Source organism: Mirounga angustirostris, unplaced genomic scaffold (assembly GCF_029215605.1).
Source record: "Mirounga angustirostris isolate CCGP_5_RB_7025 unplaced genomic scaffold, mMirAng1.0.hap1 SCAF_11, whole genome shotgun sequence".
Lineage (NCBI taxonomy): Eukaryota > Metazoa > Chordata > Mammalia > Carnivora > Phocidae > Mirounga > Mirounga angustirostris.
The window spans coordinates 63,471,531-63,488,670 of NW_026991719.1; the positions used below are offsets into that span (position 1 = coordinate 63,471,531).

The 17,140-nt window shown below is 37.2% G+C and overlaps 1 protein-coding gene across 1 annotated transcript; it reads left to right on the forward strand.

The window, feature by feature from the left end:
• Positions 1-1,119: 1,119 nt before the first annotated feature.
• Positions 1,120-16,606, forward strand: LOC123859504 (putative P2Y purinoceptor 10). The gene is made up of 2 exons (XM_045897482.3): positions 1,120-1,266; positions 15,237-16,606. Exons 1-2 carry the CDS (start codon positions 1,136-1,138, stop codon positions 16,270-16,272), a joined length of 1,167 nt encoding a protein of 388 aa, XP_045753438.1. The 5' UTR covers positions 1,120-1,135; the 3' UTR covers positions 16,273-16,606.
• Positions 16,607-17,140: the final 534 nt, after the last annotated feature.

Here is a 17,140-nt window from a genome sequence, read left to right on the forward strand (position 1 = left end):
CTAGTGCTGAAAGTTTGTCTTTTCCAACTCTTGGTAACCTTGAAATTTGTATTAGAAATCTCTGAGTGTTAGGCATGGCTTCATATAGTTTTTGAATGGTTCTGGTTTTATAAGGAGAGCTTGTTGCAGATTTAGGTTGCCCTCCTACAAAAATGTTGTCATCCACTTTCTTTTTTAATTAGTTTAATCCACAAATTAAAATGCTACTGTTCAACCTAACCCATTGTACTTTCTTGCTTTCCCTTTGCTATGGTTATTACCAGGAAGGCTCTTTGCAGCTCTTGGCCCTGGGTTCTGAATGTGGTTCCCTTACATGCCCACAGAGGTTTGTATGCTTTGCAAGCTTTGTTTGTTTCATAACTATTTTCAGACTTGGCCAACACTATAATCCCCAGGTGTATATTTTTTTTCCTTTATTTGCACACTTTAAGGTCCCATAAACATTATACGTGAAGATCAAAATCTTAGTACACTGGAGAGAGACTCTGTAATCAACACTATTTAATTATTTATTCATGCATTATTTCAACATTTAGTTTTATCATTCATTAGCTCACTTATTCATTTAACAAACACAAAAAGTCTTTGTGCTAGACTAACTGGGAATACAGAGATGAATCAAACATGATTTTTGCCCTCAGTCAGTTTGCAGTATACACAGAGGATAAACTGTCAACAAAGATAACTAAACTACACATTAAATTATGAGCTTTGGGATGAGAGGTTGAGGGAAGAGCATGCCATATGGAAAGAAGAGTGTAGCAAAAATGGTTCTACTGCTCTTAGTTCTGACATATTTTTGAGGTTTCTTCACCCTATGACCTCAGGCTTGAAGGAGTTGCAACTTTCTTGTTCTAAAGTAAACTCTCTTCATATTTTGCCTCAAAATCCTATCTTGCCATGGAGATTCTAGTGAGACAGATAGACATGTGAGTTTTGGTGGAAGGAGATAGGGTGAAGAACAGAAAGGAAAGCTAGTATGCAGTTATCATTTGATTTTGCACAGACTTTGTCTCCAAAGTCCAAATTTCTCTGTACAAATGAAATAAAAATGAAATAAAACTTGAGTACCGTCATCTGCTCAAGGGACTTACCTTTGGTTTGTGCAAATAAGGTTTCTGTGGTGAGACACCAAATGAACTCAACTTCCTCTTTCAACAACATATTTTTCAGTTATCAGCAGGATCTGTGCCACCCAGAGTTAGGCTTTTTCACCCTCAGCTCCCTGCAAAGAAACAAGAGTGCTAATCCTGACAAAGCTCCAGGGTAAGTTACAGCCTAGTATCTGGGAATTGGTGGTTCCATGTGGGAAGATTGGTGGGGGCATGGAGATCCAGGATAGAGGAAGATGTGGGACCATTGTTCAAATTGAAAATGGTCCCTGGTTTCTCATTTCAGACTTCTTACAGCGGGATCAATGGTGATTGCCCTTGAGTCTAACTAGAGTACAACAAAGTCAGTTAATGCCATCAGTCCCCATCATTACTCAAGATGCATGGAGTATGTGACGCAGCTCACTCTTTTATGAGGGCTCTTTGTTTCTCCATCACCAGGGAAGAGAGCACAAAATGTTAAGAAAACTGTGTTTGTGAGACTCATTGGGACAAGTTGGCATATACAGCCAGAAAAAGAGTATTTGAATTTTTGCTCTCTATAATTTATCTAGTTTCATAATGAAGGAAAAGTTTGTGTATAAGCTTCTTGCTTTGGTAAGTTTAGTTTCCACATATACAGAGACAGTAAGTTCTTTGAGGATAGAAGGAATCAGATCATAGATTTTGGAGTTGAAAGAGCTCTTAGAGATTCAAATCCACCACAATACAGATGGGGAAACTGAGAGCCAGTGAAGCAAAGACACTTGATTTCAGACAAATGTAAAAGTAAAGACAAATGATTTAAGAGTGTTTTCAGAGGTGTTTCTTGATCTTTTATAAGTTGCTTTGTTGACCCAAGTTTAGCCCTACTGGATAGCAGAGCACTTAAGAGGCACGTATCTTTCAAGTGATTTTTGTTCTTATTACTCTGAGTGCTAGCAACCTCTCTGGTTCTGAGCCAAGATGACTGAGTCAAAAGGAAACTTCTGTTGGGGAGTCCTTAAAGGTGGACTGTGCTATGCTTCTTGGTACCAAGATGATTCTTAGTGAAATAATAAGCTTTGTTGTAATTTTGGTGGAGAGTAGTCACAGTCCCAAAGATCCTGCCAGTGGGGAAATTTTTATTTTGATTGCTTAAATGGATGCAGGATGTCACTGTCATTTGTATTAATTGAGGAGTTTATCACTTAGTAATTGTGACACAGTAAAATTATTCACTGCTAAAATAGGTGGTATGCTGGTATACTGAGGTGGGAAATGGCCTGAACTGTACAAGAATCAGGTAATGCATTCAGGGTAATTGTCTTTGCACACAAAGGTTGAACACAGGTCCTTTTTTGTTAAAAGCAGTTCCTAATGAAGCTTACTTAACTGGGAAAGTCATTGAGTTCATTTTGTATAGATTGTTCAAACCCTGGCAGTGGTAGAGCATAAGACTAAAAAATGAGTGAGCATACTTCTGGGTGATTTGGGGTGGCTTTTCATGGCCAGTTGTGTTTGAGGTAGGTCAACTGATATCTTAATAGGCAGGGCAGTCTCTACACTTCAGCCACAGCTTGAGCAAAGAGGACAGAGCTGTCTGTTGTGAAACCACTCTAAGAGTTCCAATAGTCAGGACAATGACCGGTAGGTAGTCTGTGCTTTATTGTAAAACTTTTGGTCAAGAAGTCTACTTACATCCAGGCCAGAATATTTTGCAAGGAAATTTTTATCTAGTATTGGTTTCCATGTATCACAGACAGAGTAATGAAGTAGATGGATCAATAAACACAGAATCAAAAAGTTTTGGTCCTAGTTCAAGTTTTGCTAATGATTCACTGTGTAGCCTTTGGCAAGTTTTATTTTGGTAGGTCTCAATATTCTCACCTGTAATTAGGTGGGAGAGCTTAGAATTGATGGTCTTTACTTTCCTTTGTAACAACGCAATGACTTGACTCTAGGCTCCTAGGTACCTGAGAAGAGTTGTATATCATTAAGTGGTAAATAATAAGGCCATAGCATGAAAATCTAACTAGAGAAGACTTTCTGGAAATATAACCTAGATCATAAATGGAACCCAGTAAACTTTGTCAAGGGCCATTATATTTCTTACAGAATAATATTGTCATGAGAATTCAACTTTTAAACCACAGGCAAGTTTTTTTTGTAAGCAATTTCCTTTTTTTAATGAAAAATACAAACAACAAACAAGGGAAATAGCTCTGAAATCTGATTTCCACAATGACATTGTCACTTAATCACTATTTCTCAATCTTTCAAAACCAAAGTTCCCTTTGAGAAACCTAAAAATGTCACTACAAGGTTATCGTGGACTTGCTTCCCTAGGAACCAGACCCCAGACTCCTAGAAAAACCTACCCATTACATTGACATTTTCTGAGTACTATGTGTTCAACAGCTACAAAGATTTTATAGACCTGTACTTTCAACAGTTTGTATTATAGGAACAATGATTTTGATTCCCAAATATGTTTACTATAATAAGGAATATTCTTTTTTTCAGATGACTCACGCTTCCAAGCCTTCCACTTTAAGAATTATTATTTTAGTTCTGTTAGCCATAACCATACATTTTTGGGGATTTTCTAAACCCAGAAAAGTACAGGATCCAATAAAAAATCCGTGGAGATTACTTTCTGTACAAGTAAAGGGGAAATGAACTAACATTTATTTAATGTCACTGTGTACCAGACATGAAAATAGGTCATTTCTTGTACATTTTCCATTTAATCTTTACAGCAATCTATGTTGCAAGGACTATGATCTTACTTTTATAAATGAGGAAACTGAAGCCCAAAGATATGAAGAAGTTGCTTCAGGCTAGTCAGCTGATAACTTAAGATATAACCCCAGTTCTGCCCAAAGAAGCTGATTCTTTCCACCTCCAAAATACTTCCCCCACTGCAAAAATGATATCTAATTAGGCCTCGTTCCTAAATGATTAAAAATCTAATAAAGATGCATGCATGGAAGTTAAATTCAAACATTTAAGATTTTGTTTATGAATAGTCTAATTGCTTTAATTCATTTTTCAGGAAAAAATTTTTACTTCCTCTAATTTATAGAAAAAATGTCTTGTCTAGACTTACAGAATATATCCAAATCTTAGTGTTTCTTATATCAAGTGATTTAGAGTTGATTCTAATCAATTCAGCAAATAACAGAGTTCCAAATTCCAGCTGTTCTTTTTTGGCTGTGATTGTGATTGAATGAAGAGCACTATGGTCTTGGTCAGACTGGCTTAGGTAATACATGTGAGACTTTCATGGTTTAAAGAAGAAAAAGGTCAAGTAAGGCAAATCAAGTTAGGTTCCCAAATGACTTGTAAAGGTTGTCCCTTAGGGAATGGGAGGGCCCCCCTCAGAAACCTGTCTCTATTTGATTTTCCCTTCCCCTTCAAAGATGACAACCCCACATACTGGCCCTATTATCAAAGAAAATAAGAGACACAAATTTGATAAACATGTTCACTTAGTGTTATTAATGACTTAATGATGAGGGGTGAAAAGAGGGGAAGGACTGAGAAAGTGAAGATTTGTAGAGTTGTATAGGAAAAGAGCAGTCACCTTGATACCAGAAGCCTAGGTTTCACTCTCCTCACTGTGCCACTTGCAAAACTTCCTAAAGATCCTTGGTTTTGATGCAATCTTACCCGGACACCTGGTAGGCAATCATTTGCCATATATGCATAGATATAAAAGTGCTAGAACTAGAACGGAGAATAATAGCTTCATCTTTGATGAACAGTCTTATCCCTAGAAATGCCACTTTAAAATAAATTTTTGTTTGTGGAAAACATTGTTTGTGTAAGAAAAGTTTTAGCTTTCTCTGCTCATAAACAGCTTAATTACAATGGAAATCATAATAGCTGACTTTGAGAAAGTTAATCCTGCTGAGCCTCCATTTTCTGATCTGTAAAAGGAGTATAATAATAATTTCTTCAGAGCTCTTACAAGGATTAAACGTAATATATGAATAACACTTGGACAGTGACTGACAGGATGCATGTGGAAACTTCTTGGACTTAGCATTTCACTGAAACTTAGAAATCTGGTACAAATTCTGATGACATATGTAATTTCACATTTGTGAAATCTAGCATTTAGGTAGTTGGTTGGGAAGCAAAACTACCTTCAGTTAGATCTTACTGGTACCTCCTAAGTTTTTGGACTCAGCTCCACTGAGTTATATTTAAAGACCTGACATACCTTTATGTTCTGAGACAAAATTTAGTTATTTCTGTGAAGTTAATGTTTAATGACCATATTCCTACTTAAGCTTTTGGGGTTCCTGTTGGATTGTAAATAAAAATCTGGGGTGGCATGCTTTGGAATTCTTAGGTGTCCAGATTTATTAGACTCCAACCTTATTATCCTTGCTTTGACCATATATTCAGTAGCAGAGGAGACTGTGACCATTGATGGTGAGAGTTGCTCATGAGATAGATATTAGAAGTAAAGCTAAGGCTCTACCTATATGTGCTTATTCTATATATTCTTGTCTTTGCAAATGAATGTATATGAACTGAGCACTTAGGGCATGCCTAACCCTCTGCTAAGTAAAGTGAAGAATATAAAAGTCTAAGATACAGAGTCCTCTGTCAGAGAGACTACATTGTTATGGTGTAGGCTATAAGTCCATATAAAAGTACCATATGTGTACAAAGAAGGAGACAGTCATAACAGAGTTTTCCAGTGCAAGGAAAAGATGAGAGTTGAGAGAGAACCCTGAGAAAAAGTAAAATATTGGCCTCTGAGATAGGATCCAGGAAGAAACTTCCCTTTAGGGATTGGCTCCTGTCATCAGATCCCTCTTTGAAGAGAAGAGGCATCTCCCATCATGGTCCTGGCCTTTGGTGTAAGAAGCATGTATTCTGGTCAGAGCACTGCACACTGGAGTGACCAAGAGGCATTTATTTTGATAAGGGTGATATTGGAGGCACTGGAAATTCTGCTCTTATCTTTATCTAGGTGGTTCACATCTACAGAGCTAAGGGCTGAAGTATATGCTGAGAATGTGGCATTTTCACAGGTTATAATTTTGCCTGGACTTTGTCAGTATGGTTTTGGTTAGCTGAGTTGATTATACAACAACAATGAGATTAGGTCCTTGGAATTAATCTTTCCATGAGCCAATTAAAATTGTTTTAATAGTGCTGTATGGTTAGCTTTGTTCTAGAGTTAGAGAAAAATAGATAATGAAATTTAGAGTATGACCTCTGATTTCACAACCCAATGTAGAAAGATCCATAAATAGTTAAACAATATGAGTTTATGAGTCACAAAGCAGAGTATTTTTTTTTCAGTTAAAGATATCTACTGAATGACTATGTGCCAGTCATTCTGCTAGATTCTAGAGATTTAAAGAGTGAGATGTGGTTTTTGCCTTCAAAGTGCTCATAGTTTAGTTAGAAATATGGACATAAATGGAAACATTTGATATAATGCAGTGAGTGTATTGTTAAAGCAATTCCTATGGTGACATGGTAGCCCCAGCTTGCATTTTTAATACATCATTTTGATAGCAGAGTAGTTAATAGATTTTAACAGGGCAATCCTCAAAGGAAATGGATCAGTTAGTGAGTGTTTCAATAATTCAGAAAGGGAAGAGAGAGTGTGACAGTGATGGAGGGAGAGAAAACATGATTGAGAGAGAAGGAGTCTAGGATTATTCTAAGAAGTCTGATAGATAGTGGTGGGTAAGTAAAAGGTCAGGGAATATGATGACTTTTGTATCAGACATATTCATTTTGAGATGCCTAGACATATTAATATGTGAAATTTCAGCTGGATGCTGGACAAATAGGTTTAATATCTTAGGAGAGACCAGGCCTGGACATAGAGAAATGAAAGTCATCAGGATATGGGTGGTAACTGAAGCCATTAATGTAGGTGGTGTTACTCAGCATGAAGATGATGAATAAGAAGATGCAGAACTAGGGAAAACAAACATTTAATGGATGTGAAAAAATAAAAGAAACCATGAGAGAAACTCAGTATAAATGGACAAATAGTTAAGAGGAGAATTAAGAAATTCTTGTTTGAAAGCCAAAGGAAGAGAACTTTGCAAAAAGATGGAAGTGGGCAGATTGTGTCTGGGGCAACAAAGAAGCCCTGCATGATTTAGCAACATGAAGGTCACTTGTCACTTCGCTAAGCAGTCTCAGTGAGGTTGTGAGGGTATATACACCACCTTGAAGTGCATAAAGAAGAGAGTGAAGAAAAGGAAACAATCAGTGTAAACAATTATTTTGAGAAGTTTATTTAAGAAGAGAAAAAAGTAACAAAGAGATAGAGTAGGATGAATACACAAAAGAATTATTTTGGAGGTTGGTGAGACTTGATGAAAAAGATCCAACTGAGAATGGAGGAGAGCATGATGATCTAGAGTAAAAGGGAACAATTAATGAAAGAAGATCCTGAGAGAGATAAAGTAAATTGAGAGCATGGGAATTCATCTTGAGCAACAGGAAAGGCAGCTGTGTTGGAAAGAAAGAAAGATGTAGTTGTACTTAAGATTATATGAGTTGGGGGGAGACAGTAGATGAAATTGAGTTACTTCTCACCCAATAACCTCAATTTTCTCTGTGATTTGAGAAGTTAAGACTTTCTGCTGAATAGTTGGTGGGAATGCAAATTGGGGCAGCCACTCTGGAAAATAGTGCGGAGGTTTCTCAAAAAGTTATAAATAGAACTACCCTATGACCCAGCAATTGCACTACTATGTATTTGCCCAAAGAATACAAAAATACCAATTCAAAGTGATACATGCACCCAGATGTTTATAGCAGCATTATCTGTCATAGCCAAATTATGGAAACAGCACAAACATCCATTGACTCATGAATGGATAAAGAAGATGTGATATAGGTATATATACAATGGAATATTACTTAGCCATAAAAAAGAATGAAATCTTGCCATTTGCAATGACGTAGATGGAACTAGAGAGTATAATGCTAAGCAAAATAAGTTAGTCATATAAAGACAAATACAATATGATTTCACTCATATGTAGAATTTAAGAAAGAAAACAAATGGAACAAGAGAGAGACAAATCAAGAAACAGACTCTTAACTATAGAGAACAAACTGATGGTTACTAGAATGGAGGTAGGTGGGGAGATGGGTAAAGTAGATGATGGGGATTAAAGAGTGCACTTCGTGTGATGAGCACTGGGTGTTGTATGGAAGTGTTAAGTCACTATATTGTACACCTGAAATTAATATTATATTTTATGTTAACTAACTAGAATTTAAATAAAACCCCTAAAAAACACTCTTTGTTGAGAAAGGTGAGGGATGGGAGAATAGGAGAAAAGAAGCTTTAGTCAAGTTGTAAAGGTGCTGAATGGCCACCATGGAAATGGAAAAACATACTAATCAAGGATGTGCAAGGAGAGTCTGGAGCAAAAAAATCTTAGGCTGGAGATCATAAATTTCTAGTTTTGGCATTCCAAATAAACCCTAGTATTCTTAATAGGATCATTCAGCAGTTTGAATAGTAAAAAAGAAAATGGATTGTGGACTTGATCTGGGATTAAGGCGTTGCCAGTCTGGTACAGCAGAAGAATGGTGAACAAGGAAGTTGAGATTTCTTGTGTGAGAGTAGTTGGTTTGACCATTTAATGTAGGCTGAATAAGGGAGGAAGTAGGATAAGGGTGGGTGCTGGGTTGGACCATCAGAATTGGAGGGATTTAAATATTTGAAGTCTCTGGGAATGTATGATGCAGGCTAGTATGGTGAAACTTAGTAAATATAATGTTAGAGAGTCAAGAATTGATGATGCTTGGCAGAGAGTACAAACTTCAAAAGTCCTGTAATAAGGATAATCCGAAAGTGCTTTGGAAAAGTGCAAAACTGTGATATCTTTTTATAAATTTTCACACATTTTATAACTGAATGTATCTTTGACTCCTCAGTCAAATGGTATCTCAAACTGGCTAATTCCATACATGATTTTTCTTGTAATGTTATTATTCCTGCCATGCCAAATTCATTGCTGTTGTTGTTTTTACCTCAACTGTTGCACCAGTAGGGTAACCAACTGTAGTTTCCCTTGGACTTTCATAGTTTTAGCCCTGAAAATCCTGTTTCAGGAAACCCTCAGTCTTAAGCAAACAAAACTGATGGTCACTCTGCAAACTCCCAGCTGATATGGACTTCCTGTCTTTCATGTCCCATCTTTCCAATCCATCTTCTACACTTCTGCCAGAGTGATTGTTTTAAACCATCAGTATGGTAATATGACATATCCTCCCAGAATCCTTCTATGACTCCTCCTAAAACCTTCCATGACTGGGTTGCATCTACCTTTTTAGTTTATTTTTCCTTTTACTACCTTCTCCCATTCTTACTTCTCATTCTACCTTTCCCACCATCTCACTCTGTTTTCCAGCTAGACTAGAACACCTATTATTGCTATCTATAGGTCCTTTATTAACTTCAGGATGTTTGAATGCTATCTATTCATTGCTGTCATTCTTCTCCCACCCTTTCTTCTCCAGTACCCTGCCCACCCAAACTGCTTGTTGAAAATGGATTTACCTTTAAGTTGAACTTCCAATCCTCCTCTTCTGTGCAGGATTCATTTCTACTCCCATAAAAACTTCTCTATTATCTCTTCATGGCAAGTTTCAAAAATCTATTATGGTTAGTTATTCTTATGTCTATCTCTCTTAAATGACTATAAACATTTTGAGGACAACAGTCATGCATTATTCTCCTCTGAAATTTCCCACCTTGCTCTACTATTCTTAGCAGTCAACATACTGGATACACCCATAGCAGAATTTTAATTTGCTGTATGAAATCCTAATCCACTGAATCCCAGATGAATAGCATTGGTAATACTCAGTGCAGGCTTTCTTGAATAGATGAAACTTGACCAAAACTTTAGAGAGCTATTAGGATTTAAATTAAATAGTGTATACTTCAGGAAAAGTAAGTTAATTTTATCTCTTCCTCAGTCACCATCTCTGTTTTTCTTTCCAACCCTGTCCCTACAGGGACCAATAAGAAAATTCAGATGGCTTGGGACAAGTACTATCTCTTCTGGCTTGAGATGCTCTGTCTCTCAGAATTCAATAAAAGCTGCCTGACATTGTAAAAAGAGCATTAAGAGGTCTACAAGTCTGACTTCTGGTCTCAGTTCCATCATGTTCTTACTAGGTGACCTTGAACAAGGTATTTAATTGTTCATGAATAAATCTCTTTGTCAGTTAAACACTATGGTAGGGGTATTACTGGTATTGTCTCACTTATCTTACAGGGATGATGCTATGATAATATGAGGATTTCTTATCACTTATACCACTTACTACAGTTCTTGTCATGCACTGTTTATGATGTTGGAGATTTTAAAAATATTTCTCCCACCAGACCAGAAGCTTCTCAGGGACAGAGATTATGGCAGATAGTTCTGTATTTTCCACAGGACCTACCACAGAGTTTATAAGATTATGTGTATTAAATATATGCTGATTAAGGCAGCCAGAGTCCTCAAAAAGCCATGGCAAAAAAAACAAAACAAAACAAAACAAAACAAAACTAAATAGAGTTATTTTTCCTTTATGCTTACTTTTAATGTTTGGAGAGCTTTAGTGACTACAGATGAAGCCTTCTCACTCTCCTTTCAGTTCCTATTCATAGGCGGGTAAGAAGCTATTTGCTGATGAGATAAGACAGTTTTGCCCTTTGCAGAATGGCAGCCAAGAAAAATAAAAGATTGAGATACTTTTAGAAGTAGACCACAAGGACTAGCTTCTTTCTGAGTTCCAGATAATAGTCTTAATGATACTCTGAGACCTTGGGTGGTGCTGGTTTCTACCCATAGAATATGTCTGACCACTTGGGCTTTCTAAATTATTTTGCATTTCTCTCAAGTTTCTACAGGTATGAATTTTCTGAGTTAAAAGGGTAGGTGCAAGGAACACTGATGATAATAACCCAAATCAGAAGACAACATCATAGGGAAATAGCAAGCAGCAGAAATGTATTAGTTAACATATCCAAGTTTGCATTTTTGCTTAATGCTTCCAAACAGGGACTTTAAACTACCGTCTACAGTCCAATCCAATTATGCGACTTTTCTGTGAGTGCTTCCTAAGTAGCTGGCTGTCCTGGCTATATGGTGATTAACATAACAGATCTTGTTATGGTACTAATGAAGCTAATGGCACAATGGGTGAAAAAGACAACAGACAAGTAAACATTTAAATTACAAATGTTGATGCTATGAAGGAAGGAACTGAAAGTTTGAGAGTATATAATGATGTGCATGTTTACCTACATAGTATTGGCAGTGAAGGTCTCTCTGATCTGCAAACTGAGATTAAAAGGAACCAGACATGTGAAGCCCTGGAGGGAGGTAATTCCAGACAGAGAATAAATGTGCAGAGGCCTTCATCAGGAAAAAACTTGGCTTGTTCTAGAAACTGAAAACATCTCAGTGTAGTTGAAACATAGAGAATGAGGAAGAGAATGGAATGAAGTGATGTTGAAGGGCACAGGAGACATATTAGCTACAGCCTTTAAGCTATGGTGAAAAGTTTGGCCTTCATACAATAGAAAGCCAGCAAAGGATTTTAGGGAAGAGAATGACATATTTCAAAGAAAGATTATTTGGGCCACAGTATAGAAAGTGTTAGAAGGGGTTAATAAGTGCCACAGCAAAGGTAAGGGAGTATGGAAACAAGGGTAGTTTCCAATTCTAATATACTATCTCTACACAAAGCAAGTTTTGTGACTGTTGCAACTTATTTAACCTCTTTTGGTCTCAGTTTCCTCATCAGTGATATGGAAATAATCATAGGGCTGCTATGAGGATTAATGAGATAATATATGAAGAGTGCTTTGCCTGTAAATAAATGGTAGCCCTCAATAAATGGTAGTGAAAATTAATGTTAGTGTTAGATACAGTATGAGGAATGGATTGCAGGGGTTAAGACTGGAGTGCAGGGAGTATGGTAAATCAATCTCTTTCAATAGTCAAGAGGAAAGGTGACAGTGGCCTAGATTAGGATGGCAACAGTGGAAATATAGATGGATTGGAGAGATATTCAGGAGGGAGAATCACCTGGTTTCTGATTGGATATGGGGGAAATGTAGTGATAACGGTTAGCAAAATTCTTACTTTCCAGCTTGAGTGTCGGAGGAAAGTCATGATACTTATTGAGAAGGGAGGCTCAGATTCAGGAATGAATCACCAATCTTACACATTTTTCTGAGACAGGAACCAAAGATATATCTAGATTTAAGGGGAGAAAAATTGGCAACATAGGTAGCACAAGCCAACTAGAAATAGTCAACAACAGAACTAGAGGCAGAGAGAAACAGAGACAGTGGCAGAAGCAGAGACAGAAGGAATGTACTTCAACCTTAGCCCTTCCATTCAGCATTTTTCTATTAGTGGCTTCTTAGGTTGTTCTCTTTTATTAAATTTCAGAAATGTCACAGATTGTCCACAGTAAGCTAAATATTTCCTGAGAGAGCTTATATTTCTGTGCTACCCAAACCAAATTCCCCCAGCTTCACCCTACCATGGGAATTTTACATTTAATTGTCACCAGATTTGGGGCAAAATCCTCCTATCTTCCCTTCAGTCTGGAAAAGAGATTTTGGAAAGCAGAGCATGCAAATCTCTAAGCTCACAATAAACTGTGAATTGCAGAGGCATAACCCCCGCCCCCCCGCCACACACACACACACACACACACACACAGAAGGTGTGAACTTGATCTCTAGCTGGCTGTTCTGGCTTAATAAGTTTCTGTTATTTAACACAGAGCTGTGAATGGAACATCCCCCTTTAGTAAGTGAAACTTTCTACACCAGTGAAGCAGGAACAAATACCCATGTCTATAAAGTACAAAAGTAGGAGTGTGATTTGGGTGGGTGTGAGATGTTCTCAGTTCTTGGAACTGTAGTGCACTTGATGAATCTTCCCTTGGTTTCTCACAGTTTTTGCATGGATAATAGATAATAGTAGAAACATTGCCAATAATGAACTCAAAGTGGGTGTTGAGGAAGGATGGGTGTCATGTGTGGGGACAGGTGTTTAGTTATATTATAATAGCCTAACTAGAGTAATCCTAGTGTTATAAGATTATAAGATCCCACTACGGGATTAGAAAGGTTCTTCTATAATGTGCCCTCCAGATGTCGTAAGCCCCATTCTATTAAGTAGCCCCTCCTAAGCAGAGAGAAGAAAGTGGTGTAGTGGAAATTGCATAGGCTTTGGAGAAAAGAAGCCATAATAGTATATCCCATTTTTACTATTTTCTAGGTTTGTTACCCCAGAAAATTTACTGTATCTCTCTGAACCTCAGTTACTTTATCTGCACTACAAGAGTAATAATAGTACCTACCTCTGATGATAGCTATGAGAATGAAATTGGATAATGCATGTGAAAAATTTCATTGCAGATTCTGGGGTGCATTCTTGATAGTCACACCATGATAATTATTTTCTCTTTCCACCTGTGAACAACACTCCACCTTCTGTTCAAAGTCATACATACATAAGCAAGATGACTGCATGACTTTTTAGAACATGTCACAAGCCAAGTAGCAAGGATGAAATAGGGGAGGGAAAGTGAAAGTACTCTTTAGAATAATGGTAGCTCAGAATGTTGACTTTTTTGTATGTGATTTAATCATTTGGGGTTCTGTTTTTAATTCACATTTCTATTCCCTGGAATAGGACTTAAAATGCTATAAGAAGTCATTCTGCTACTTAGGAGGAGAATCTAAAAGCAACCACTTCTTTGTTTTGTAAACATACTTAAAACAAAACAGAAACAATTAAAACAACAAAAATGTTATTTCACCTAAGAAGCAACCTCACTACTGTATTCCACTTCTAGCCCTAAATGCAGTAAACATTCTTGCAATATGAACAGAAGCTATGTTTGTAAAATTTGTTTGGGGGAGGAAAACAAATGAAGAGAAGGGTGTTTATAAGGATTAGGCACTTTATAATCCCATTTGAAGTCCCAGATCTTCTGTTTAGTATCTTTTTGGCCTTAATAAACCTCTTCTGGTCTTACTTCTACATGTATTATGTGAAGGTTGACTTAAATGATTTCTTAAAGGTATTTTTCAGTCTAAAATTCTACAAGAGTTTTAAACTAAAATAATGAAGTCATTGCTCTCTTATTATTTGCAGGCAGCCTGTGTAAATCCATGACCAGACTTTGAGAAACCCTAAAGATTACTTTATTTTACCCATGTTCTATATATATTACATAATAAAAACCACACTAAAGCATAAAATAAAATTAAGGACATTCATATTTTTTCTTATGATGATGACTATTTTAATGAAAAAAGCATTAAGCTTTAAATTGTTTCCAAAAAATGATTTTTTGGCCTATTTTACTGGTTCCCTAATCAATGTTTACTGTGACCGTTGGATCATCTGCCATGTCCATGATGTCACACCAGTACAGAATTCTTAGGGAGAAAATTAGTCTCTTCCCTTTCAGATCATGAAGGGGAATTCCTAGTTCAGATTCTGATTTCATGTATTAATGATGTTTTTCATGTAAATTGGAATAAGACCTAAGCCAGAGAGAGAGAAAGAGACAATGTGTATGAGAACCACTTATGCTATTGTGATAGAATGATAAGAAGTTAGTGCTCCCAAGTCCTGAAACTCAGCCAGTATACTGGCAATGTGGGCTAAAGATGCAAGACCATTTTTCAAGTGCTGTAGGAAGGAAGGTAGGAAGTCAGAACCCAAAGGAGAAGAAAGGGGATGTAAAAGGTAAGGCTGGATTTCTATCATTGCAATTGTAAATGAGCAGGGCTTGGGGCAAGAAAAATTTGGATGCAAAAAGAACAGACTGAAATGCCATACCCTTTTTGTTGTGGTAAGAACAATAAACTAAATATTTCAGGACATCCTTGCTTACAAGATACAACTTAGACAATTTGGGAGGGCAGTTTGGAGACAATTCCATGGTTTCCTGATTCATTAGGTGACCTTGGATCAGTAGTATATATTCCTTGAGCATCTGCTTCTTCATCTGAAAACAGGTCTTTTCTAATTCTAATACTCTATTTCTTTAAGTATAAAAAGGAATCTGTGTGTTGGCTATAGAACTGGTTAGTCATTATACTCTTTTTCTTTGATTAAGCAGGGATTATAACTCCACGGCTTACCTTGATGAGTATACTGAAATATTCAAGATGGTTAGCAACGGTACCAGCAATGCTGAGACTGACTGCAATGCTACTGATGTGACATTTCAGAACTCCCTCTATGCAGCCACCTACATCCTCATATTCATCCCTGGTCTTCTGGCCAACAGTGCAGCCTTGTGGGTTCTGTGCCGCTTTATCAGCAAGAAAAATAAAGCCATCATTTTCATGATCAACCTCTCTGTGGCTGACCTTGCTCACGTGCTGTCATTACCCCTCCGGATTTACTATTACATCAGCCACCACTGGCCTTTCCAGAAGGCCCTTTGCCTGCTGTGCTTCTACCTGAAGTATCTCAACATGTATGCCAGCATTTATTTCCTGACGTGCATCAGCCTTCAGAGATGTTTCTTTCTCCTCAAGCCCTTTAGGGCCAGAAACTGGAAGCGTAGGTATGATGTGGGCATCAGTGCTGCCATCTGGATCATCGTGGGAACTGCCTGCTTGCCATTTCCCTTTCTGAGAAGCACCTACTTAGCCAACAACACTGAGTCCTGTTTTGCTGATCTTGGTTATAAGAAAATGAATGCAGTGGCTTTGGTTGGAATGATTACAGTTGCTGAGCTGGCAGGATTTGTGGTCCCAGTAGTAATCATCGCATGGTGTACTTGGAAAACTACTATATCCTTGAGACAGCCACCAATGGCTTTCCAAGGAATCAGTGAGCGGCAGAAAGCACTGCGGATGGTTTTTATGTGTGCTGCAGTCTTTTTCATCTGCTTCACTCCTTATCATATCAACTTCATTTTTTACACTATGGTGAAGGAAACCATCATTAGTAGTTGTCCCATTGTCCAAAGCACACTGTATTTCCACCCTTTTTGTCTATGCCTTGCAAGTCTCTGCTGTCTTTTGGATCCAATTCTCTATTATTTCATGGCCTCAGAGTTTCGTGACCAACTATCTCGTCATGGAAGCTCTGTGACCCGTTCCCGCCTTATGAGCAGGGAGAGTGGTTCATCAATGATTAGCTAAAAATAAAATAACTCTTCAATTATGACTTTAACTATGTTTCCTAGCTTTTCCCAAAGACCAGAATGACCAGCCAGACAATTGGTTTAATGGAAGTTTTGGAACAATGGAAATCTTGTGTGATAGTTGTGGTCACAGGGATGTAATGGGGGTGACAGTGTATAAGAAATGTGGGAGAGGTAGGGAAGATAGAATTTGCCTGTTTCCTCTTTGAAATTCAAGATACTTTCTTAAGAAACTTAGCTCAAGTTTTGACAGATGTTTTCAAGCAAATGAAAATTGGATTATTTTATCTTAAAAATTTCTTTAGAAAATATATTGTTAATATGATACAATAAATACATGAATCTTTTTCCAAACTTTAAATGCAAATCTCTTTTATATGAAGACTTTTACTTGTGAATGAGAATAAAATTCTTCAGTCTTTCTAAGAGATAAATGCACAGGCAAGGGGGAGTGACGATTGAAGTAATGTGTGCATAAATTTCAGGGCCACAAACCTATTACTGAATAAAGGGCATGGGAATTTGTTCATTCACCGAAAATGTATTGAATGCCTATTGTATTTTGGGTTATCAGTTTCTTGGGTACTTTCACAATATAGCAAGCATCTCATCTGGCCCTTCTAACAAACTTGTGGAAGTTTCCAATACAAATGATAAGTAGAACCTCAGAGAGGGGAAGTAACTTGCCTCAGGATAAACAGTGGTAATCTAAAATTTGTCCTGTATACACCACATATGCTTAAGTTATTCCCTCTATTTGTGTTGTTACTTTTACTAAGTCAATATTAAACTTGACTTAAGTAGTGAAGACACAGACCAAAGCTAAGCTGCATGAGACCAAGACCATTTCTACACAATTTGCTTGA